General features: G+C 41.5%; 1 protein-coding gene across 1 annotated transcript; it reads left to right on the forward strand.

Moving 5' to 3' along the window:
- Window positions 1-403: 403 nt before the first annotated feature.
- Window positions 404-9178, forward strand: LOC126336705 (ras-related and estrogen-regulated growth inhibitor-like protein). Its single transcript, XM_050000670.1, has 6 exons — window positions 404-598; window positions 1457-1557; window positions 1743-1799; window positions 2361-2437; window positions 2608-2784; window positions 7396-9178. Exons 2-6 carry the CDS (start codon window positions 1482-1484, stop codon window positions 7720-7722), a joined length of 714 nt encoding a protein of 237 aa, XP_049856627.1. The 5' UTR covers window positions 404-598; window positions 1457-1481; the 3' UTR covers window positions 7723-9178.
- The last annotated feature ends 17913 nt before the right edge of the window (window positions 9179-27091 follow it).

Genomic DNA, 27091 nt, shown 5'->3' on the forward strand with positions numbered 1-27091 from the left:
CATTGAATAAGAAACTTTAATCTGTCTCATTCTTGAAGAGATGTCCCATCTCGCCTGTAAGATTTGTGATTCCTACAAGATTCCCTATGAGGTGGACTGGGATAATGGGAAGAGAGCTTTCTTGTATTTGAGAACTGTTCGTATCGACGCTAACGTTGCCTCGAACAGCGATCCCCTCAAGCGACGCCGGCGGCAGTCGGCGCGCATCTGGCTGTTCCGGGCGTCGCGACGCGGAGCTCGGCGCCCGCCCCACCCCCACCTGTTGTGTAACGCGGCCGCGACGCAGCCGGCGCTGTGCGCATGCGCCAGCCCAGGCGCCGCTCCATCCCTTCCCACGGGGCCCACCGTCTGTCGCCATGGCAACGGATGAAGTATTAAAAGGCAGCGCGCGGGCGCGCTCGGCTCCAGTTAGCCTGCCGCCTGTGTCTTGTGTGCTCTTCGGATTGCCTGAAGCAGCAGACCGAGCCAGCTAGCGCTACCTGCCTACCACCACTGTCAGTCTGCCGCGTGGACTGAGCTGACTGACGGGCGCCCGGGAATTCGTCGTGAATTCGTCACACCACAAGCCGATCACCATCTCGTCCTCAGCGATTCATTTGTAAGTACCAGCTTCAGTCAGTTTTTTCACAGAACGTTATTACTGTTTGTGCTACGTGATTAGTATAGCGGTGAATACAACTCTGTACTCAGTTCATTTAGTTACTGATGTTGTGAGCTGTAACAAGTCCATAATTTGCTTCCTGATAGAACCTTGTAACTAACTGTTAAGTGTCTCAGGCACTGTAGACATTTTTCGGGGCTTAGTAGTTTTTAGTAGTGTATGAAGTATCAGGGCTAATTTGTACCGAATCAGTACGGCATTCTGATGAGTTAAAATTGTTTTGATTTCTTTCTTTTCTTGCACACAGTTTCAGTACGACATAAATTAGAAGCATATTTTCCTTTCTTCATACGTCCAATTCCGTTGTTTTCGTCAGGCTCTTAAGATGGTGTTGCTAATAATGAAGAACAAGTAAAATACGACACTCACTACATTAAGGGTCGGTGTTTTCTTTATATGTGCAATTACATTGCTTTCTGTGGGCACTTTCTACTTGTTTTGCTGGTAATGTAAAACATGAATTTCGCCATCTATAGTGTGGGTGCTTTTGCTGACGTCCAATAATTCCATTGCTATCTTTGGGCACCGTGTTTTACTAATAAAGTATTATACGAGACTTGCAGACTTAAAGGAGGTGTCACAGCTGACTGTTTGCGTGTTTAAGCTTTTGTCTGCATCTCTATTCGTATGAACTAACCTTCGTCTGCTGAAATTGTTACAATGAGTACGTGGTTCTAAATCGTCAATTCTCACAATTGTCTTGGCGCGTAGGGCGGTGTTATTTTATTTTTCCGAGGCCAGTTGGCCACGCTTGTTTTGCCGGCGCTAACCGGATTCTGCGTTGTTCCTCCGCAGGTGCTGCGCCATCCCATTCATCAGCATGAAGACAGAAGAGAAGAACGCAGCTCCGCGCGTCAGAATCGCGGTGCTCGGCCAGGCCAACGTAGGAAAATCAGGTGGGTGTCTGCACGAAACGGCAACGCACTTCCTTCTCTAACTCTATTGTTAACGACAACCATTTCTGAAAAGTTATAAAGAAATCAGTAGTTGACTCTGAAACTGGTTACTGTACGATTATTTTACAAACAATAAGTGGAGTATTATTTAGAGCTAATGATTACATTATCCCTTGTTGTTGCAGCCCTGACGGTGCGCTATTTGACCAAGAGATATATCGGCGAGTACCGGTCTGATACAGGTGAGTGAGTAAAGAAATACTGTGCTGCCCACTTTCAAACTTGCAATAAATTACATATGTTCTATCTAATACATAATAACTTTCACCAGTTGCATTATGAATTAATTACCTGCATTCGTTGGTTATAGTTACAGTAGCTTCCAAAAAAGTGCATTGCTTCTAACGTTTATGAAACTGAAAGGTGTATTACAGTTTGCTACGTTGTACGCCACTTACGGCACGGAGCTGACTTGCAACTAGAAATAAACATATTTTGTTATTCAGAACGAATCCAATACTTAACTTCTTAAGGCGACAACTAAGTTCTTTGAATATATTCACAAGACTTAGTGTGTGTTACAGTCAATCATGAAATGAAGAAGTATATACTGTTTTATTAACATGTTAGCATTTAAAATTAAGTCCACTATCTTTACCAATTTTCAGAGTATAATTGTATTTAACGTTATCAGACGGAAGCTAACAGCCTCGTAGGACACCTATTCCAGCTTACATATACTTTAGTCTAAACTTGTCACAACTCAAACGGGTTACAACAACGTGTTTCTTTCCTTGTTACAGATTTGTTGTATCGCCAGACAGTTACGGTGAACAACGCACCGATTGATGTCGAGATCGTCGACATATCTGGCGAAACGGTGAGTTGCGACACTCACTAATACATTGTAATCAGCAGTAATGAGTCATTCAACATGAACGTTTTTACTTTGAACCGAAATGAAAAGCTTTTTGGCTCGGTCGCATTGCATAGATGTACGATCAATGGTTTCGCGGAGTTTACTGATTCGGTTGGCTGTCCTTGTTGCAGACCGACAGCCCGCTGCCCGTGGAGCAGGTGGAGTGGTCGGACGCGTGCGTGCTCGTCTACTCCATCACGGACCGGCAGTCTTTCGAGTACGCTCACACGGCTCTCCAGCGGCTTCTGAAGACAGGCCGACCCACCACTCTGCTGGCCAACAAGGCAGACCTCGAGCACCTCAGGCAGGTCAGTACTCCACTCTACAGCACTCTGCCCCCCAGGCCGGTGTCTAGCTTAGGCCTAAGCCAGACACCGACCTGTAGGCACTGTTCTCCTCTGACAGTATGTTTCCTTTCCTGTAGCAGGAGATTACTTGAAATAATAATAACTGTAACCAACATAAAGAACAACCTTGACAATTAAATTATGAAGGACAGTAATATTCAGTAAAATAGTGGTAACAGGACTTCCATTTATGTTGTGAAGAACAATAAGAAAGGTGAGATATTTTTGCTTACCATGTTACTGGTGAAAGTCAGCACTTACTCTTGTGAAATGACCGCATGGAACCTTGAACGGCTAGACCATTTTAACCTCAATAATTTTCAGTCTCCGTGGATACAATTTTACCTGAACACTTGCATTTCTCCCGCCATATCGAAAATTCAGATAACTTACGCGAAGGCAACCAGCTAGCGTCTTTGACAACATCCGATATTTCGACAGGTGAACAATGTATATTGTCGAGGGACAGGTGAGACTACAAGTCGCCTTTAAGTGTGGCCATGCCCAGCAAACTCTTGTTTAAATGATGGCGCATTCATTTGTCGACACAGCGACTGTTGTTGAGGATGTTACCCGTCGGCAATTGGCTTAAGAGTTCCTTAAAACACCCCTTTGTGGCAGGACTTTGACGTAAATGGTGACTCCTCTGATATTACGAAGCATCTTCAGCCCAAGAAGTACACAGAAGCTGCTCAGAATTACTTGTCACTTGAAATCTCTGTAGTTGTTGAAGATTCTATGCAAGCATTTCACTGTAACAATTTTTATTGTTAGTAGAAGCTATGCACAGAGCGTTAATTACGTTCACAATTAGAAGATGACTGTAATCGATATAACAGCTGAGTATGATCCTTCAAGTCTGGGTGGGGGGGGGGCAGTTCTAAATTAAAGATAATGTTAAAGGGTTCGTAACATACACATAGACACCCTCATATATCCAGAATAATCCTGCAGGTTCACTTGATGGAAATGTCTTCAGAAGAAAGACAGTTTCTGGTGATAGATGCATTACACCCACACTAAGTAACGCAGTATCTCAACAGTTCAGATAACGTTGCCACCGTCCAGATGATTTACGCGTCGCTCAAGGACTGTTATGTTAGCCCGCTTGCGGTGTTTGGGTTTCCGGCAGGTTCGGCTGTACCTGGAGTCGCCCGACCTTCGGGGCTCTATGAATGCGCGGCCCCTGCATCTGAACCCCCTCCCTCCCTCCCTCTCTTCCACCGAGTCTCCTCCCACCACAAGACTTCTGTGGCGAAGGCGCTCGGCCAGTCGTTATTTTTGGCCCCCGTGAGCTGGCTGGTCGGCGCTCGTCACTGCCTCGCGCATTCCGTCGCCGCCACACTCTCGTCTTAACAGCAGCAGCCACATAGCAGTTCAGTACTCTCGTGAGTTTAAGCCAAATTTCAGAGCGATACAGTATCAGTTTCCGCTTGTAAATACGTCGATATACACTGTCAGAAAGGAGTGCTTTCCGGACTGCACTGAATGACATTCCTTGAACTTTAACAGCTTCTTACCGGAAATACCAGTTTATTGTGCGTAGTTGTGCATAGTGTGGAATTAAAGAGAAGCCCTGTCGTAACTAGAATAGGATGTTTAATAAAGCGCCATGAAAGCTAATAAAACATCTCGATATTGAAAGGCTGCTCAGGTAACACTAGGAAGAAAATAAATTTCATTCACTAAATTGTCGGCCCATGTCGATAATCGACACGAAATCGGAGAACACAGTTCACGTGAAGTACAGCTGCCTCTCTGTTCACACAGGGAAATGAGTACTGTCGAGAGGGAATATTAAACTGGTTCAACATTTTTTGATATCTAAAAGCATTTGACACCATTCGTCGCAGGTGATTTGTAATAAAACTGCAACCCTATGATTGATAGTCTGAGCTGTGTGGTTCGGTCCATGATTTCCTATCAGGAAGGTCACAGTTAGCAGTTATTGACGGAACTGAAGTTGTACCTGACGTTCCCCTAGCAAGCGTTAGAGATCCTCGACTGTACGATTCCCGTTCCTTACCGTCCTGTAAGACCACCAGAAAAGCAAAACAAGTTTCCAAGTGATTTCGATCAACTCGAATTGGAACCATGTATTAGGAAATGTTCTGGAGAAGACGAACGGAAGCGTTGATTTTATTGGCAGAATATTTATAAGGTGCAACAAGCTTACTATAGAGACTACATACCTATACTGGACTTCTCTTACCTCTTCTGCTATGTTGCTTCGTGAGATGGGCCTCCTTGCAGATAGGACTGACGGAGTACATCTAAAAAGTACAAAGAATAGTAGGTCTTTTTTGTATTTTCGTGAAGTGTAGAAGAGAGGATCACGGATATGATGAGGTAGTTTAGGTGGTAACCGCTAAAACAAAGGCGTTTTCGTTGAGGCGAGATATTTTCATGAAACCGAAGTCACTATTCAAGTAGTAAATGGTACAGCAATCAGTCGCAATGATGTCTTCTGCATCTAGATTTAGTATCTAGGTTTCGTCACTGTGTGGCTATCTTCACTGCGGAAGATGTAAGTTAAAACATTGTAGACACTTGTATATACACATAGTCCCTACTGAACTGTTCATGTCAGTGGTTGAGTTCAAACACGCATGCGCTCAACCTCTGACATGGATACTCCATTTTGGACTATGTTGATATACAAGTGATTTTAATGTTTTAACTTAACATTTACTGCACTGAAGATCACCACAAAGTGAATGAAAAGTAAATATGCAGTAAATACCATTGTAACTGATTGCTGAATCCCTTACTGTTTGATATTTGTACATTCGCTGGGCGCATAAGGCTCCCTATGGAATCAAACCTGATTCAATACTTTTTTTTCTCTGAATGGCAAAATACCTTTTTGAGTCCCAGGTACATGGTGACGAGTAACCATCATAATAAAATGAGAGAAATCAGAACTCGAACGAAAAGATTTGGGCATTCATTATTCCCTCATAAGATTTCACCCAAGCTAGTGAAACAGTAGTAAAATACAAAATTGTAGAGGCTTTCGTGGCCTCTCATAAAAGTATTGCCTCTTGGCTTTCGTCTCGAGATTGTGAGACGATATTTGTTTATTGATTTGTCTTACGTTCTGACAGGAGGCGTGGCTAGCACTGTCAAAGATTCACCTCCCAGTTTGCCACTAGCAATGGAGGGTGAATATTTGAAAATGCCAGCCACTTTCACTGGCAAAACGGCTGCAAACTAACTAAACAAATGTCGGCCAAAGATCCCGAGACGAAGTGCAACAGATATAAAGATACTACAGAAAAATAACGAAATTGGAAATTTAGTTTTTTTTTTACCTGACCATTAGTTTCGGGAAAGAATCCATGTTCAGATCACCCACACAGTCAAAATGGTATTGGCCAAAATATAAGAACTATATATATATATATATATATATATATATATATATATATATATATATATATATAACAAAAGTGGAAAAGAACGCTTAAAGAGGATACTGCTCATTTGCACTTCTTTATGCGAGTATGTTTATTATCTTGACATAGTTCTCATATTTTAGGAAGTACTAATTCGATAATCTAGATGATTAGAAACTGGTTCCCGACCAAAAATTAGTCATCAAGTAAATAAAAGTGAAATTTCGAACTTTGGCTATTTTTCCTTTGTACTGATAACACAAGTTGCTGACCTGCAATTAATTAAATGGCTCTAAGCACTATGGGACTTAACATCTGAGGTCTTTAGTCCCCTAGACTTAGAACTACGTAAACCTAACTAACCTAAGGACATCACACACATCCATGCCCGAGGCAGGATTCGAACCTGCGACCGTAGCGGTAGCGTGGTTCCAGACTGAAGCGCCTAGAACCCCTCAGCCATCCCGGCCGGCTGCAATTAATCCAGCATGGTCGAAGTTCGCATGTATAAAGAAAGTCTGGGAGTGTTTGCATGCACCTTCTACTGGATATTTAATTGTGAACTGAGAGTAATCATCTAGACGCGTATCAGACACGAAAATCCTTAGATAGTGATCGAGCAGGTGGCACGATAATGAAATTTGAAGCCATGTACAATAGTCCATATGGAATTAATGAGGTTCAAACGTGTAAGATGTTGCCTCCAGATACTGTGTGAGACGTGTGAAAATGTTCAAATTAATCGAATAAGGTGGAACCTGAGGCTGCTCATTTGTACAGTCTTGGCTATTTAATACTTTATTCACCTTCTGTAACTGTAGTTGTCTTTATGGAAATAACCAGGAACCAGCTGCATGAAAGAAATTTAACTTCTTAACCTTGAACTTTCTGTCAATTAGTGCCCTTCTTCAGAAGGTTTTATTTACGAGTGTCAACAACGAGATGCGCACAACACAGTGCCTTTCCCAATGTGATTTATGCTGTATGCATATGATTGTTGACACTAGAAAATAGTGCGATAGCTATCATTTCCTGAGGAAGGGTACTAAGTCCGAAACCTGTTAAGAAATTAAAATTCTTTTACGTAACTGGTTGCTGATTATTTAGATGTACATTTTCCATTATACGTTTGGTTCAATGTCCTGTAACGCAAAATTATTTGGTTGTGTTGCAGGTGGAGGAGTCTGAAGGGCGCAAGGCCGCCTCTGAGGGCAGCTGCGCCTTCTACGAGGTGTCCGCAGTGGACAACACGGCCGGTCTCTACCAAGCTTTCGACTCGCTGCTGGCCGAGTGCCGCGCAGCACAGCAGCACCAGCCCAAGGCGCGCAAGTTCTCCGTCTCCAAGATGCTGGGCACGCTGATCGGCTCCGCGGCGGGCAAGCAGCACCCGCCCCCGCTGCCCGTGGGCGGCGGCACCGTCGTCGAGTTCCACAAGTCGGACCTGCACCGCACGCGCGTCCTCAGCCGGCGGCCCAACTTCGCGGCCACCGCCTCGCTGTGACTCTCCCGGGGGACGGCCGCCGGCGGCGGCCACTCTTGAACCTCTTCCGGCTGTCCGGTCGACGTCGGCCTGCCAGTAGCTGCGCGGCGCTGCCCGCGGGCAGGGTCTGCCCTCGCGACGCCCCCTGCGCCAACCGTGCGGATTCCGATGCGCGGGCCAGCCCTGCCTAGCGTTTTGGTTCTCCCTCACTCCGCCTTGGTTTCTTTACGGTCTGAGAGGGTAAGGAGAATGTAGGAGTAGCGTTCCCTAGGTGTACGGTGGGAAGAAGAACAAGAGGATAACGGGAAATACCATCTTCACCCTCTTACGGGCTGTTCCCAGATGCCTCTCCCACACGTACCCTACTGCTCGTATGACGTTCTGACGAAGGCCTCGTATGTCAATTTTGCCGAATGTTTTACATTCGTTGCCGTCACTTCCAAATGAAAACAAGTGGCACTAATTTTTTCTCGTATAGTATTTACATTCCATGATATACTCAACAGTCTTTGGATACAAAACAGATGTCTAATTTCTCCTTTGTTTTGTACAGTATGAAAACATCAGATACTGCGACACTTGATAGATATCGGGTCTAATTTCAAATCGACCGCTGTCTACGCCTAATTTTATCAGTTACTTCTCAACAATAATGAATAACAAATACGGCCTAAGAGTCTGAATGGTTGTGATCACTGTATATTTGTGCCAAATATTTGAGTATTAGTCCTATTAAGTCCACCTTTTGTTATAAGTTGTTTCCTGCCGCCTCTTGATATTGTAACTGTCTAATGAAACTTGCAACACATCCTTAAGAAATTTTACTTTATGGTTAACAGACCGTACCATATAGATTGCAACTTGGAAAATCCCATTACCTTGGAAAAAATGAACTCTCATATGATATTTAAAGCAGATAGTAGAAATGGATTTCACTATAGGACTCAGATAATATCCCTAGAAATACATTCCGTAAGTCAGTAGGAAACAATTTGTATATATTTGTATATATTAATAATAAGGAGAAAATTTCTCTGTAATGAAATGTCATTTTAGACTGTGTTTAATTAGCAGTCAGTGACAAACCTCTTATAATGCTTTATGAACTGAATGCTGTTGTTATTTTGGAATGAAACTAGGTATTGATTCTCATGTATTGATGTGAAGAACGATTTGTTTCGAGAGAAAAATTTCCAGAAGCTGTTTTAAACTCTATGATGTTGGTGTATATACAGTTAACAATAAGTTATGATAAATAATTACTACTATCATTTAAGGAGCTCTTTTACCTCTCAAGCAAGTCGTTCTTTGTAATAAACTCACTCGGTGGTAGCACAAAGTCAGTGTAAGTTAATATCAAATGAAAGTGATACTGAAGTATATACACAAAATTATCTATAAGATGGCTGTGATTTTTCTAAGTGTGTTGTATTTTCTATAAATTGACTTTTTATGAAAATAAAAATAATTAACAAGATGTTGTGTCTTTCACCATTTTTATTAATATTTACCTCTAATCCCTTATGCCATTCAGATATTTTCTTATATGTCGATCTCTCTCTTTTCTTTTTGCGATTCCTCGTCAGATGAAGAATCGTAGGATACGGTTAATACGACCACTGCAAACTGTAAATGAGGGACTACAAAAACACTGAAGTTCATATGACATCCTCTCGCCTGAATTGTAATCACATAATAAAAAATTTGTTCCCACAGCGAGTGACATTTCAACTTATGTTTCTGGCCTATGACACGCAAAACACACACCATTGTGTTCAGAAATGGAATAAGCACCAAAAACAAATATCACTGACAAATTTTTGTCGTCGTGCAACTTTTTTTTTCGCAAAGGCATGTTTAGGACACTAATAAAAATGCCACGTAGTTGATAACAAACAATAGTGTGTAAGCTCATAAACAGCAGACTTCTTCTAAACTAATGACCAAATAAGAAATGAGAAAAATATGAGAAACATACATGTTAATACGGAAATGTTTGCATAGAAATGTAAAGTCATCCAAAAATATTTTCGCTCGTTGCATTAACAGGCGTTTTTTAATGGAATAAGAACAAGTTGAATGATAATGCACTTTAGGTGAACCACAACTAATTACGAAGAGAAAACTACTTTCTTCCTATTGTTTGTATCACGATGCTACTACTGTTTAGGTTTTAGAGCTGATTAGTTGCAGTGATGGAATTAATGAATACCGTGAAAACAACCAGTTATGACACACATCCTTCGTTTGATTGTACAATCAGTGTCAGTACTCACATGGAATTAGGCCACAAAAGCAAACTAATTGGGTGAGAAAAGAACGGAAAGGCCAGGAACGTAACATTAGTCGCAAACACTTTAGATGTAACCGTGGATGTGAGCAAGGAAATTACAAAACAGAAAACGCAACGTTAGCAAATCGACTACTACACAGGCCACGTCATTGGTGAATAAATAACATTAGGAGTAATGCTCTGTAGAAAAACAGGTTGGCGCTCTGGTAGAACACTGGAATCGTATTCGGAAGGCGACGGTTCGAATTCCCATTTAGCTTTCCTGATTTGGAATTAGACGCTTACTCTGATCAGGAGGGGTGGGTGTGACCGATTCCTTTTCCATCACTTCGCAATACGAGCTTGTGCTCCGTCTCTAATGACCATGGTTCAAATGGCTATAAGTACAATTGGACATAACATCTGAAATCATCAGTCCCCTAGACTTAGAACTACTTTGGCCTATCTAACCAATGGACATCACACACATGCATGCCCGAGGCAGGATTCGAACCTGCAACCGTAACTTCAGCGCGGTTTGCAGTTTGTTTTAATCTTATGATGACTTTATTAGTCGATAAACGACAGGGTCATCTGCAAACAACTAAAGACTGCTGCTCAGATTGCCTGTAATTTAGTGGATTACTACTACTACCTTTCTTAAATATTGGTGTGACCTGTGCAACTTTCCAGTCTTTGGGAACGGATATTTCGTCTATCGAACGGTTGTATATGATTGTTAAGTATGGAGCTGCTGCATCAGCATACTCTGAAAGGAACCTAATTGGTATAGTCTGAACCAGAAGGCGTCAAGTTCATTTTTGTCTGCTTCTTTGAATAGGTACATTTTTCGTTTATTTTTGGAGGATTTGGGGGTTACAATATCCAGTCTCGTTACGACAACCCTACGTTCACTAATCCCTGTATCCATTTTGACGCTCGTTATTAACTCAAGATTAAGTGTTGCTAAGAGGTCAATTGTGTTTCCACTACCTTTTACTTTTCACGAGTGCTCAATAACTAACTGCTCGAAGTAATTTTCAGTGAATGCGTTTAGCACAATTTCGGATGACGCTTTATGCTTATCTCCGGAATTAAACATGTATTTTCACCAACATATCGAGAGTAAATTAAAGTCAACACCAACTATACTCTTATGAGCATGGTACGTGATTGAAATCAAACTCATGTTCGCTTTGAATCTTTCAGCAATAGTATCATCAGAAATGGGATACCGTAAAAGGATCCGATTATTATTTTATTGCGGTTGCCAATAATGTCGTTTGCTCCTACTAACTCACAGGAGCTATCTACTTGAATTTCGTGACAAGGTAAACTACTTGTAACAGCAATAAAGCACGCCACCGCCGACCGTGTTTAGTCTATCCTTTCCGAACACCGTTAGGTTTTCTACAAAAATTTCGGCTGAGCTTATTTTAGGCTTTAGCCACCTTTCAGTACCACAACGATTTGAGCATTAGTGCTTCCCTCTTGGAGCTCTGGTACTTTCCCAACACAGCTACGACGGGTTACAACTGTTATGCCGATGGTACCTCTATCTACTTTCTTCCTGTGTTCGGTCTGCACCCTTTTTGACTGTGACTGAAGCCCTTTTTGTGTTTCCCCGAGATCCTCTAACCTAAAAAATCGACCAGTCCACGCTACATAGCATCTGCTAGCAGTGTAGCCGCCTCCTACGTATAGTGGACTCCTGATCCATTCAGGAATGGTCTTATGGGGTAGGTTGGGCTGATTAATAATTGTTAAGAAAAAAATTCGATATACTGCGCCGTTTCTCAGTTAATTAGCCTTGAAGGTAGCCAAATAGGCATTTTTGTCTATAAATTGAAGCGACTCACCACTAACGGTGTCGCCAAACCTGTTCTTCATTTGAATGCCGAAAATCAACACCAGAGCGATACAAAAACTGAACGGGGATCGACAGAAAGGACTGAACCGAGTGAAAGGCTGACCAGTCTTATGCTCTGTCGTCTACGTTGTGAGGACAATTTACAGTAACAGCTGATTGTCTAACTTCAATGCTAATTAACTCGCAAACGCCGCAACGTTTCGAAATTATTTCCTAAAGATTATTTCTCAGCATAATAATATTTTAAGAGTGGGTTTAAATGATGTCAGTGATGAGATTCGTTGATGACATTGCTATTATTAGTGAGAGTATATCACGCTCACCCATATATGTAGTTCGACACAGCTAAGACAGACAACCTAAAGTACGGCCCCGGTCATTAAATTTGTAACACCAAGCATGAGACCTGCAACAGTCGTCAAACTGTTCATTGTGCACTACCAGCTTTGACACGAATCATTAGCATCTTTTCCAAAGGTACATAAGCTAGAGTCATGCCATACAAGTGTACAAGGAAGATTATGTGGCAGGTTTCTGATTCACAAATCGCATTTCAATGTTCGCTGTTTGTCAGGAGATCGTATTATGCCTCTTGTGAGAGCCGAAACTTCCACCAGTTTGTGTCGTGGCCTATCAAACTTGCGGTACATCGTCTCACGATAACGCTATACGCATTGTTCGGGATACCACGACTGTCATGCTAGTACGCAATCGATCGGTTCGGGAAGCCCCCACACACTGCCACGAACATCGGAGAGGCCGCATGCGACTAGCGCTTGAGAGGACATACATATTACTGACATTGTCCTGCGAGTGCATACGCACACATCACACACATGGGACTAGGTGCATTACGGACTGGTATTTGGAGAATCCTTCATTTCAAATTTTTTTGAAAGATGGCACCAGTGAACAATAAAGTCAACCTGCCAGATTCTTGGATACTACAAAGCTTTGTAGCTTCCTTAAAAGGCATGTAAGAGTTTCCACTGTCAGCAGATAAAAGTAGTCAACAGCCATTTGGCATCTGAGATGTGATACATCAACTAGTACGTATTTTGGTGTGTAGAATACGAATACACCTTTCAAAGTCTTCTAGCATGTACCATATATGGGTTTTTAATGGTTTTTTATTTTTGGTACTCAGTTTTTCGCTTTTCGTTGCTCTTCTGTTTTGATGTTTAATTGTTTGTTTTTTGATTTTCAGAAGAGAGCTAGGAGATCTATAAATCGTCAGTAAATGGTTGGTGTTGTAATCGAATGGTGTGAAAGAGATCCTCGGTGAGTGTTTCCTATAAAATACAGTGCCACATTTTTGTGTTTAAAACCTACACTAAGTAAAATGGAAACTAATACCTCTCGTTGTTGTTTAAACCCCCCCGACAACTTTTGTTATGTGTGTGGGAAATTCACTCCAAAAGCCAAAAGAAAACCAAACACTGATTTTGATTGTCCTGTTGGTAACCAAGATAAAAATTGTGCACCCCATATTGCCTGCAAAACTTGTTCTGTAACCTTAACCGACTGGTTGAAAGGAAAAGGCCGAGCCATTCCATTCGCTGTTCCGATGGTGTGGTGTGAGCCTGAAGACCATTATTCAGTTTGTTACTTCTGACTTACAAATATTTCGGGACATTCAACCAAAACTAGACATAAATAAAGTATCCAAATGTATCTTCAGTGCGTTTTCCTGTGTCCCATGATGAGGGGTTGCCTGTTCCTGTCTGTAACTTGAAAGCCAAGGAAACAGACACCATGTCAAGTGATTCAGAAAGTATTGAACATATAAAAGAATACTACCCTCAATATCATTACACTTCGCCTCAGCTCTTTAATAAAAAGGAAGTTAACGATTTGGTTCGCGATCTAAGGCTTTCGAAGCAGCAAGCTGAACTCTGAGGGTCGAGACTGCAATAACGTAACCTTCTAGTCCAGGGACAAAAATTTCCTGTTTCACATCAAGAGGTGCTTCCTTCGCTCAATATTTCGATATGCAGAATTCAGTGTGTGTATGTAGAGATGTCAATGGTCTGATGATGCAGACAGGTGTGCAACATAATCCACAGGAGTGGCGACTATTTATTGACTCCAGCAAAACCAGCTTGAACGCAGTAATACTGCATAATGGTAACGCATTTCCATCGGTGCCTTTGCCTTACGCAGTAGACATGGAAGGAACTTATGAAACCATGGCTATGCTGCTAGAGGCAATCACATATAAGGAACATGAATGGCAGCTTTGCTGTGATTTAAAAGTTGTTGCACTCCTTACAGGTTTACAGGCTGAATTCACGAAATACTGCTGCTTTTTATGCCGATGGGACATCCGTGACACCAAGAACCACTATACAGCCAAGGAATGGCCTATAAGGAAGTCATACGTTCCTGGAAACGTAAATGTAGAGAATACCCCATTGGGTGAGCCTGATAAAATCATATGCCCCCCCCCCCCTCTCCCTCTCTCCATATCACGCTGGGCCTAATCAAGAACTTTGTAAAAGCTCTGGAGAAGGAAGTTGAGGCCTTCAATCACTTAAAAGAAAAGTTTCCCAAATTAAGTGAGGCAAAGCTGAAAGAGGGTATATTTCTTGGACCATAAATAAGAAAATTGCTGAAAGATACAACCTTTGATACCAAACTCACAGATAGCCAGTTAGCTGCTTGGTCTTCTTTTAAAGCAATTGTGAAGGTGCTTTTGGGTAATAGAAAAGACAAACTATTAGAACATGGGTTGTAGAACGTACCTTAAAATTTTCTTTTTACGTTCTCACCTTGATTTCTCCCCGGAAAATTTGTGAGCCGTAAGTGATGAGCATAGTGAACGCTTTCACCAAGACATTCTTACCATAGAACACCGTTACCAAAGACATTGGAGGCCTTCGATGATGGGTGGCAACTGCTGGGATCTTGTTAGGGAGAGTGATGAAACGGTAAACGAAAGAAGACCTGCGTCGTCGCATTTTTCAAAAATCAAAGACAAGGTGAAAATATCATCTGAACTAATGTCCACCTTTTATTGACGTGATGCCCATATATACACACAAAATAGTATTGATTTCAAACGTTCGGAATGTGTATTTTCGCTTGACTATTAACATTTTTTATTCTGCTGGGTATCTAGGAAATGTGACGTCATAGAGAAAAACTGGTTTTACCAGTGTATTCGGCATCCCAAAATTAGGTAACTCCACCCATTTGCAAACCAGGTGCTGAAAAAAAGTTTAAATTTGTTAACTACTGTAATTAGTCATCAGCAGAAAGTGCTGAACAAATGATGGATATGTTTCATGTTCTCATATTATATACTTTAAACACGAGCATTCTCGAATAAGATAAATTTAACTGACATGTTAAATATGAGGTATAATCTCGCTTCGGAAAAGTATGGAATGCAGTTCATCTCTTCCAGTTACCATCTCAAATCTGGGCTTGCACCATGTCAAGAAAAAAGGCCTAAAAGTGTTCTAAAGTTACCACAGGTAAATGTAAAGCTAAACTAGTTTTCTGACGCTGAAGAATTGAATTTATCATCACCTTACATTCGAAGTAACGATCAGAAATTCCTAGACCGCCTGGCTTTCAATGTATTGATGTGTACTCTCTCGGAGCGTTCAGCCTCCACGGTTTGCACAAAACCCAACAGAGAAACTGGTTGTTGTGAATCGACGAATTTATGTTCTATCTGAGGGTCATGGTGGAGCTACTGCTTGTTACGGCCAGAAACGACACCTCGCCTTGGCATACTAAGTGACCCCCGTTTAGTCGTGTATTCGTAGCTTTGATCATGACGGTCAATGTTTTCCTACATGTTCTGGCAGAGTTCATCACTCTACTGGACCAGCACTCCTCGAAGAACGGATATTGCGGAGAAATGATTTAGCGACAGTGTAGGGCAGCGTTTACAAAGTGAAACTTTCACTCTGCTTGAGTGATGTCCCTCAAGTTTGAATCGTCCAAGTTCTTTGGTTGCTAATAAATCCGTCTAGTTCCCTTCATACACAAGGACTATTCGGAAAGTAAGAAACGATAGGTCGCGAAATCGGAACCGCAATGAAAATCAAAACTGTTTTATTTGCAACAATTAGCCACAACTTCCAGCTACTTATCTCCATAGTCGCCGATCCGACTTAGACGTTTGTCGTACCGTTGTACCAACTTTCCGGTACCCTCGTTATAGAACGCAGCTGCCAGTGTTTTCGGCTAATTCTACAGCTCGTTGTCTGCGCCAAAATGTTGTCTTTATAACCAGTGGTTCATGTTGACGTGAAACTCAGAGGGAGACAATTAATGGCAGTATTTTGAGTAATCAAACATTTCCAACTGAAAACGATGCAGGAGGATCTTCATTACCCCTGCAGGATGTGGCTGAATTATCGTCTGGGAGAAGAAACCGCACGACAGTTATGTAATGTTGGCTGCATAACTTCAGGCGAACTTTCTCACCAGATCCTCGTACTTGGGGGGAAACACTATTGTTCTAGGTATCTCCATGCGCTCCCTGTGCGCTCAGAACTAAAAACAACGACTTAACGCGATCGACAGGCATACTAGAGACCCTGCCCAACACACCTGTGCAAAAGTTCATTGAATATTCACTGTGTTTTCCATTTCGAGACAGATCGTTTCTTACGTTCCGAATATCCCCCATATTTTCATACTTTACAGTCTTAAACTTAAAATCCGTAAACATATGCCCAGTATGAGTTGTAATAAACGTTCGCAACTCATTTTCGTTCATACTTAGCATGAATTTATAGCCTAAACGTCTTTAGTAGAAAAAATCCACACTGATTACAAACTGTTTACGGAATTATTTGCTTAGTTAATAAACGCATGCCAAGTATGAGCGAAAACGTGTTGCGCACGTTTTATTACAGCTGACAAATACACACTGTGATGGAAAAAAAGGGCACAACACGAAAAAAAATATCCGAATTGGACGGTAATCGGCAGATGTGATTTACACGTACAAAACAAAACAATTATTACAATTTCAAAGAATTTGGATGATTTATTTCAGAGAAATAGTTGCAAAAATTTTGCGAGACAGTTACTCGTTGTCCCACGTGTGGCCCTTATACAAACAGTTATTCCTCTTGCCATTGATTCATAGAGTTATTGGACGTTCTCCGGACGGATAGCGTGCCAAATTCTGAACCATTAGCGAGTTACATCTTTAAAATCCCGAGCTGGTTGGAGAGCCCTGCCCATAATGCTCCAAGCGTTCTCAGTTGTGGAAAGATCGGGCGACGATGCTGGCCAAGGGAAGACTAGCGAAGACAAGCATTAGAAGCCATGGCCGTCTGCGGGCGGCGGTCATCTTGCTGAACTGGAAGCCTAGGATGAAGGGCAACAAGACGGGGCGTTGAATATCGACGGCGTAGCGCTGTGCTCTGAGCGTGCCGTGGATGACAACCAGAGACGTCCTGATATTGAAAGAAATGGAACCTGAGACCATCATTGCCGGCTGCCGCTCCGTCTGGCTGGCGACAGTTATTTTGGTGGCTTTTGTACTTTTTTTTCATAGAATGTAGTTCCATTTATTATGATGTTTCGGCTACTGCCATAATCACAAGTAAAACTTAGAATCTGTAAAGCAAAACTTCAGTGTCAATTGTGCAAAACGATGGCAGACTCGTTTAGGAAGTTTGTTACCTTCACTAAGACTACACTGGACTCGCATTCGGGAGGACGACGGTTCAATCCCGTCTCCGGCCATCCTGATTTAGGTTTTCCGTGATTTCCCTAAATCGTTTCAGGCAAATGCCGGGAAGGTTCCTTTGAAAGGGCACGGCCGATTTCCTCCCCAATCCTTCCCTAACCCGAGCTTGCGCTCCGTCTCTAATGACCTCGTTGTCGACGGGACGTTAAAAACTAACCAACACCGCCACCATTCACTAAGTAAAATTCTGTGGCAGACTGGGACTCGAACACGGAACCCAGATTTTCACATGAATTACTCTGCCCGATGGAACCGACTGTTATAGCTGGTGCTAACTTTTATGAAATAAGAGTTCAAAACTTCAGTCCGTGTGTGATGTCCTTAGGTTAGTCAGGTTTAAGTAGTTCTAAGTTCTAGGGTACTACTGACCTCAAATGCTAAGTCCCATAGTGCTCAGAGCCATCTTAACCATCTACGTACCACGTGCCCATGTCGGGTACTGTGGATGGACTGTAAGGTAACGTAATGGCAATTTTTACGCAATGAAAGTATAATCTCGAGCTATTCTTTGGCGTTTACCCGACCAGAGAAAGGCTAGCACGTTCCAGCAACGAGTAAGTATATTTTTTTTTTTTTGGAGGAACTTTTACAGGAAAAGAATCACTCTCTGTCTCCCTCTTCTCTCTCTCTCCATCCCCCCCTCCCCCCACACCGACATCTTCGAGTGGAGAGAACTTTCGAACGAACGGAGAAGCAGTTGGAAGTACTTTTCGGCAGCATAGTAAGTCCTAAACCACGAATTATAACCCTAATGACTGATCTGAATTTATAAGAATTTAAGCGAAGACTTCTAATAAAAGGAGACCCATATTTTATAAATATGACGTAAAAGACCAGTCTTTGCAAAAGACAGTAAGTAGTTGCTTCACTTGTGGTGGGGTATCTTCCTACTGTATCAATTCTTGGTTAGGCAAATGTCGCACGAGATTAGCAAAATACAGCTGAGGGTGAGAAAAAATTTCAAGTTAATGAGATAACACACACGGGTGAGTATGTAATCGTAAATGTGTAGATAGTCTGCTGCCGTTTATTTACCTGTTTTAATGCTTCAAAGATTTCTTTGTCAGTATGTGATGAAAATGTATTTGAATGAAATGTCAAATAATGTTTACTGTGCCTTATGGTCCGAAAGCGTCCCACATCTCGTTAGTAAGTGTACTGAAAACCCTCCAGCTGACAGTATACGTTAATAGTTAGGTTCAGTTTCTGCTCTGACGTGAAGAACGGCAATATTTTCTTCTACCGATTTCTAGTTAGTGAAAGCTGGTGGTGACCATCTTGTGCACTGTTTATTTTCTTTATGTTCGACTCAAAAAGCAGGATTAAAATCTGACATGCAGTTGTAATATACTGTTGTTGTTGTTGTTGTGGTCTTCAGTCAGAAGACTGGTTTGATGCAGCTCTCCATGCTGCTCTGTGCTGTGCTAGCCTCATCTCCGAGTAACTACTGCAACCTATACCTCTCTGAATCTGCTTAGTTTATTCATCTATTTGTCTCCCTCTACGATTTTTACCCCACACGTTTCCCTCCAGTACTAAATTGGTGACCACTTGATGTCTCAGAATGAGTCCTACCAACTGATCCCTTCTTCTCGTCAAGTTGGGCCACAAATTCGTCTTGTACCCAATTATACTCAGTACCTACTCATTAATTACGTTATCTGCCCGTCTAATCTTCAGCGCTTTTCTGTAGCACCACATATCAAAAGCATATAATCTCTTCTTGGCTTAACTATTTATCGTCCATGTTTCACTTCTATTTACGGCTACACTTCATACAAATACTCTCAGAAGAGATTTCCTGACACTTAAATCTACACTCGACTTTAACAAATTTCTCTTCTTCAGAAGCGCTTTTGTTGCCATCACCAGTCTGCATTTTATATCGTCTCTACTGCGACCATCATCAGTCATTTTCCTTCCGAATTACTACTTTAAGTATCTCATTTCCTAATCTACTTCCCTCAGCATCATCTGATTTAATTCGACTACATGAGTATCGTAGAATATCCTTGGAGTAGTGAAGCAACTTCAATTACTTAATAAAAGCAAGTGTTCTGCTTCAGACTGTATACCAATTAGGTTCCTTTCAGTATATGTTGATGCATTAGCTCCATTCTTAAGAGTCATATACAACCGTTCTCTCGACGAAAGATCCGTACCAAAAGACTGGAAAGTTGCATAGGTCACACGAATATTGAAGAAAGGTAGTAAGAGTAATCCACTAAATTACAGGCCCAAATTATTAACGTCGATATGCAGAAGGATTATGGAACATAAATTGGGTTCGAGCATTGCGAGCTATACGAGATTGGAATGATGGAGAATCGTGAAGTTGGCTCGATGAAACCTATGCCAGACACTGAAATGTGATTTGCAGTGTATCCATGTCGATGAAGACATTCCATTATTCTCGCTTTGCTTTTTTTGATGTTCATCTTATGTCCTCTTTTCAAGACAGTGCCCATTCCGTTCAGTCGCTCTTCCAAGTGCTTTGGTGTCTCTGACAGAATTAAAGTGTCATTGGCAAACCTCAAAGTTTTTATTTCTTCTCCCTGGACTTTAATTCATCGTCCAAAATGTTCTTGTTTCCTTTACTGCCTGCTCAGTACACAGATTGAATAACATTGGTGGTGGACTACAACACTATCTCACTTCCTTCTCAACCACTGCTTCCCTTTCATGACCTTCCACTCTTATATCTGCCATCTTCTTTCTGTATAAATTGTAAATAGTCTTTCACTCCTTTTCTTTTATCCCTGCCACCTTTATAATTTGAAAGACAGTATGCCAGTCAGTATTATCAAAAGCTCTCTCTAGGTGTACAAATGCTATGAACATTTATTTGCCTTTCCTTAATCTTCCTTCTATGAGAATTCGTAGGGTCAGTATTGTCTCGCGTGTTCTTACGTTTCTCCGGCATCCAAACTGATCTCCCCCAAGGTGGACTTCTATGAGTTTTTCCAGTTCGGTCATTGATTGGTGTTAATATTTTGTCATCCAAGCTGTCAGAAATGTAGCATAAACAGAAAAACAGTAATATCCGACATACATCTCCAGTGTACACCTGAGAGAGAGTAATAATTCCAAAACAGACAGGACATGACAGCACCGATGTTACAGTAAGTATAAAACACCTAATGATGTATTATAGCTTCTCAGATCATAGTTACAAGATCATTATATTCAGACTAACGCTTATTCATGTATTTACAGAGCACCTGACCATGGCAATTTGGCGAAATGGGCTCATCGTTAATGAGATAAAATATGAACAATTCACACAGACAGTGTAGCTGGCTATTATTCAAAATAATCATGTCATTAAAAGACATATTTTGCACTCTGCCCCACAAAAGAACAAACGTTATTCTTCACGCAGTATCAAATCTCCCTTCTCATCTTCCTCTACGTCCTCTTCCACTTCCATAATATTGCCCTATGTGCATCTCCTCTGTAGAGACCCTCCAAATACTCTTTCCACCTTTCTGCTTTTCTTCTTTGCTTAGCACTGGTTTTCCATGTGAGCTCTTGCTATTCATAAATGTTGTTTTCTTTTCTTCAAAGGTCGCTTTAAATTTCCTGCAGTTGGTATGTATCTTATCCCTAGTGGTAAATGCTTCTACATCGTTACATTTACCCTCTAGCCACATCTGCTTAGCCATTTTGCACATCCTGTCACTCTCATTTTTTAGACGTTTGTATTCCCTTTCAGCTGCTTTATTTACTGCATTTTTATATTTTCTCCTTTCATCGATTGTCAATATCTCTTGTGTTACCCAAGGATCTCTACCTACCCTTGTCCTTTTACCTACATGATCCCCTACTGCCTCACTATTTCATCTCTCAAAGCTACCCATTCTTTTTATACATTCTTTCCCCAGTTCTTGTCAATCGTTACCTAATGCGTCCCCTGAAACCCTCAACAATCTGAGGTTCTTTCAGTTCATGCAGGTCCCATCTTCATAAATTCCTACCTTTTTGCAATTTCCTCAGTTTTAATCTGCAGTTCATAACCAATAAATTGTGGCCAGAGTCCATATCTGCCCCTGTTAATGTCTTACAACTTTTAAATATGGTTCTTAATGCTGTGTTCAACCATTATATAATCAATCTGAAACATTCCGATATCTCCAGGTCTCTTCCACGCACACAACCTTCTCTCATGATTCTTGCTCTATGTAAAATTCTACCAGGCGGCTTCCTCTTTCATTCCTTTCCCCCAGTTCATATTCACCTAATACTTCTCCTTCTCCTCCTTCTCCCACTACCATTTCTAGTCCTCCATGACTATTAAATTTCCGGCTTCCTTAACTATTTAAAAATTTTCTTTTACCTCATCATGCATTTCCTCAGTCTCCTCCTCATCTGCGGAGATAGTCCATATATATATTTGTACTATTGTGGTGGGTATAGGCTTGGCTCCTCCCCCCATGAACCATGGACCTTGCCGTTGGTGGGGAGGCTTGCGTGCCTCAGCGATACAGATGGCCGTACCGTAGGTGCAACCACAACGGAGGGGTATCTGTTGAGAGGCCAGACAAACGTGTGGTTCCTGAAGAGGGGCAGCAGCCTTTTCAGTAGTTGCAGGGGCAACAGTCTGGATGATTGACTGATCTGGCCTTGCAACATTAACCAAAACGGCCTTGCTGTGCTGGTACTGCGAACGGCTGAAAGCAAGGGGAAACTACAGCCGTCATTTTTCCCGAGGACATGCAGCTTTACTGTATGATGAAATGATGATGGCATCCTCTTGGGTAAAATATTCCGGAGGTAAAATAGTCTCCCATTCGGATCTCCGGGCGGGGACTACTCAGGAGGATGTCGTTATCAGGAGAAAGAAAACTGGCGTTCTACGGATCGGAGCGTGGAATGTCAAATCCCTTAATCGGGCAGGTAGGTTAGAAAATTTAAAAAGGGAAATGGATAGGATAAAGTTAGATATAGTGGGAATTAGTGAAGTTCGGTGGCAGGAGGAACAAGACTTCTGGTCAGGTGACTACAGGGTTATAAACACAAAATCAAATAGGGGTAATGCAGGAGTAGGTTTAATAATGAATAGGAAAATAGGAATGCGGGTAAGCTACTACAAACAGCATAGTGAACGCATTATTGTGGCCAAGATAGATACAAAGCCCACACCTACTACAGTAGTACAAGTTTATATGCCAACTAGCTCTGCAGATGATGAAGAAATTGAAGAAATGTACGATGAAATAAAAGAAACTATTCAGATCGTGAAGGGAGACGAAAATTTAATAGTAATGGGTGACTGGAATTCGAGTGTAGGAAAAGGGAGAGAAGGAAACATAGTAGGTGAATATGGATTGGGGCTAAGAAATGAAAGAGGAAGCCGCCTAGTAGAATTTTGCACAGAGCACAACTTAATCATAGCTAACACTTGGTTTAAGAATCATGAAAGAAGGTTGTATACGTGGAAGAACCCTGGAGATACTAAAAGGTATCAGATAGATTACATAATGGTAAGACAGAGATTTAGGAACCAGGTTTTAAGTTGTAAGACATTTCCAGGGGCAGATGTGGACTCTGACCACAATCTATTGGTTATGACCTGTAGATTAAAACTGAAGAAACTGCAAAAATGTGGGACATTAAGGAGATGGGACCTGGATAAACTGAAAGAACCAGAGGTTGTACAGAGTTTCAGAGAGAGCATAAGGGAACAATTGACAGGAATAGGGGAAAGATACAGTAGAAGAAGAATGGGTAGCTCTGAGGGATGTAGTATTGAAGGCAGCAGAGGATAAAGTAGGCACAAAGACGAGGGCTGCTAGAAATACTTGGGGAACAGAAGAAATATTGAATTTAACTGATGAAAGGAGAAAATATAAAAATGCAGTAAATGAAGCAGGCAAAAAGGAATACAAACGTCTCAAAAATGAGATCGACAGGAAATGCAAAATGGCTAAACAGGGATGGCTAGAGGACAAATGTAAGGATGTAGAAGCTTATCTCACTAGGGGTAAGATAGATACTGCCTACAGGAAAATTAAAGAGACCTTTGGAGAGAAGAGAACCACGTGTATGAATACCAAAAACTCAGATGGCAGCCCAGTTCTAAGCAAAGAAGGGAAGGCAGAAAGGTGGAAGGAGTATATAGAAGGTTTATACAAGGGCGATGTACTTGAGGACAATATTATGGAAATAGAAGAGGATGTAGATGAAGACGAAATGGGAGATACGATACTGCGTGAAGAGTTTGACAGAGCACTGAAAGACCTGAGTCGAAACAAGGCCCCCGGAGTAGACAACATTCCATTAGAACTGCTGACGGCCTTGGGAGGGCCAGTCATGACAAAACCCTACCAGCTTGTGAGCAAGATGTATGAGACAGGCGAAATACCCTCAGACTTCAAGAAGAATATAATAATTCCAATCCCAAAGAAAGCAGGTGCTGACAGATGTGAAAATTACCGAACTATCAGTTTAATAAGCTACGGCTGCAAAATACTAACGCGAATTCTTTACAGACGAATGGAAAAACTGGTAGATGCAGACCTCGGGGAGGATCAGTTTGGATTCCGTCGAAATGTTGGAACACGTGAGACAATACTGACCTTACGACTTATCTTAGAAGAAAGATTAAGAAAAGGCAAACCTACGTTTCTAGCATTTGTAGACTTAGAGAAAGCTTTTGACAATGTTGACTGGAATACTCTTTTTCAAATTCTAAAGGTGGCAGGGGTAAAATACAGGGAGCGAAAGGCTATTTATAATTTGTACAGAAACCAGATGGCAGTAATAAGAGTCGAGGGGCATGAAAGGGAAGCAGTGGTTGGGAAAGGAGTGAGACACGGTTGTAACCTCTCCCCGATGTTATTCAATCTGTATATTGAGCAAGCAGTAAAGGAAACAAAAGAAAAATTTGGAGTAGGTATTAAAATTCATGGAGACGAAGTAAAAACTTTGAGGTTCGCCGATGACATTGTAATTCTGTCAGAGACGGCAAAGGACTTGGAAGAGCAGTTGAACGGAATGGACAGTGTCTTGAAAGGAGGATATAAGATGAACATTAACAAAAGCAAAACGAGGATAATGGAATGTAGTCAAATTAAATCGGGTGATGCTGAGGGAATTAGATTAGGAAATGAGACACTTAAAGTAGTAAAGGAGTTTTGCTATTTAGGAAGTAAAATAACTGATGATGGTCGAAGTAGAGAGGATATAAAATGTAGACTGGCAATGGCAAGGAAAGCGTTTCTCAAGAAGAGAAATTTGTTAACATCGAATATTGATTTATGTATCAGGAAGTCGTTTCTGAAAGTATTTGTTTGGAGTGTAGCCATGTATGGAAGTGAAACATGGACGATAACTAGTTTGGACAAGAAGAGAATAGAAGCTTTCGAAATGTGGTGCTACAGAAGAATACTGAAGATAAGGTGGATAGATCACGTAACTAATGAGGAGGTATTGAATAGGATTGGAGAGAAGAGAAGTTTGTGGCACAACTTGACTAGAAGAAGGGATCGGTTGGTAGGACATGTTTTGAGGCATCAAGGGATCACAAATTTAGCATTGGAGGGCAGCGTGGAGGGTAAAAATCGTAGAGGGAGACCGAGAGATGAGTACACTAAGCAGATTCAGAAGGATGTAGGTTGCAGTAGGTACTGGGAGATGAAGCAGCTTGCACAGGATAGAGTAGCATGGAGAGCTGCATCAATCCAGTCTCAGGACTGAAGACAACAACAACAACATAGGCTTGGCTAAAATAATGCGATCACTATGTTGTTCTTAGTATCTTATCCGCGTTCCTATTTTTGTCACTAATTGTTAAACCTACACCTCTATTACCACTGTCTCATTTTGTATGTATACCCCGTATTCACCTGACCAGAGGTCCTGTTCCTCCTGTCACCGAGCTTCATTAATTCCCACTATATCTAAATTTAACCTTTCTATGTCCCTTTTTAAGTTTTCTAACCTATCTGCCCGATTATACGCCCTAATATATTATATTACGAGAAAATTAAATTCCTCAATTTTGATATGAGCCATAAGAAGATTATACAATGAAGCTAAATTTATAAGCTAGACATGGAACCAGATTACTAAGAACGGCATTATGTTTACTCAAGGAGTTAAACAATGTTGTAAGCTTTCTCTAATTTTATTCAGTTTCTGTGCAAATGGCATGTTTAAAAAACGCAATGAGAAAACAAGAAACAACAAAGGAATAAAAGTTGATAAAGTCTAGTACATAAAAACATTAATGTATGCTGACGAGCAGACTACAATAACCGCTTCAGAAGAAGAGTTACGTAGACATATTTGTAAATTAAATCACGCTGTCCAACATTATAGTTTCAGAATATCTGTAGAAAAGAAAAAAGTTGTGACACTCAGAGGAAAACAACGGGTGCCCTCAAATATAGCGACAGAAAACAAAATCATCGAACAAGCGGGTCATTCTAACTCCCGTAACCGTGTAATTTTTTGTATGTAAAGAGTGAAACAGCAAAATTTCAGGATGTATGTGAAAAGAAAATGAAACAAAACGACAACTGAAGAAATGTAAGCAAGATTTTTCGCAAGACTCTAGCTGTTCCAGCGCTAATTTGCGGATCTGAGGCTTGGACACTAACCAAGGAAGACATAAATCGAATATTAACGACAGGAATGAAATTACCTGCAGACTGTCAAATATTTGTAATAGAAAAAATCGACACATGTAAGCAGAAATGGAAGCTACATCTAGACAGAGTACAACAAGGCAGATATCATAAAAAAGTTTTGTGGTATGTACCAAAGAGATAAGGGGAATAGATCGGCCCAGATGTAGATGATGATGATGGTGACGATAATTACAATTTGTTAAGCTGTGGGACAATGTGTAGTAGAACGTGATAAAGAATCTGGTACTGAGGAAGACAATAATTCGTATCTACGTCGACATACATATTCCACAAACTACCGTATGGTGCACCGCAGAAGGTAACCTCTACGAGTAAATTTCATTTCCTTTCCTGTTTCACTTGTGAACAGAGTGATGGAAAAACAACTTTCCACATGTCTCCATACGGACCCTAATCTACACTCCAGGAAATTGAAATACGAACACCGTGAATTCATTGTTCCAGGAAGGGGAAACTTTATTGACACATTCCTGGGGTCAGATACATCACATGATCACACTGACAGAACCACAGGCACATAGACACAGGCAACAGAGCATGCACAATGTCGGCACTAGTACAGTGTACATCCACCTTTCGCAGCAATGCAGGCTGCTATTCTCCCATGGAGACGATCGTAGAGATGCTGGATGTAGTCCTGTGGAACGGCTTGCCATGCCATTTCCATCTGGCGCCTCAGTTGGACCAGCGTTCGTGCTGGACGTGCAGACCGCGTGAGACGACGCTTCATCCAGTCCCAAACATGCTCAATGGGGGACAGATCCGGAGACCTTGCTGGCAAGGGTAGTTGACTTACACCTTCTCGAGTACGTTGGGTGGCACGGGATACATGCGGACGTGCATTGTCCTGTTGGAACAGAAAGTTCCCTTGC

The sequence above is a fragment of the Schistocerca gregaria genome, chromosome 2 (genome assembly GCF_023897955.1).
Source record: "Schistocerca gregaria isolate iqSchGreg1 chromosome 2, iqSchGreg1.2, whole genome shotgun sequence".
Classification (NCBI taxonomy): Eukaryota; Metazoa; Arthropoda; class Insecta; order Orthoptera; family Acrididae; genus Schistocerca; species Schistocerca gregaria.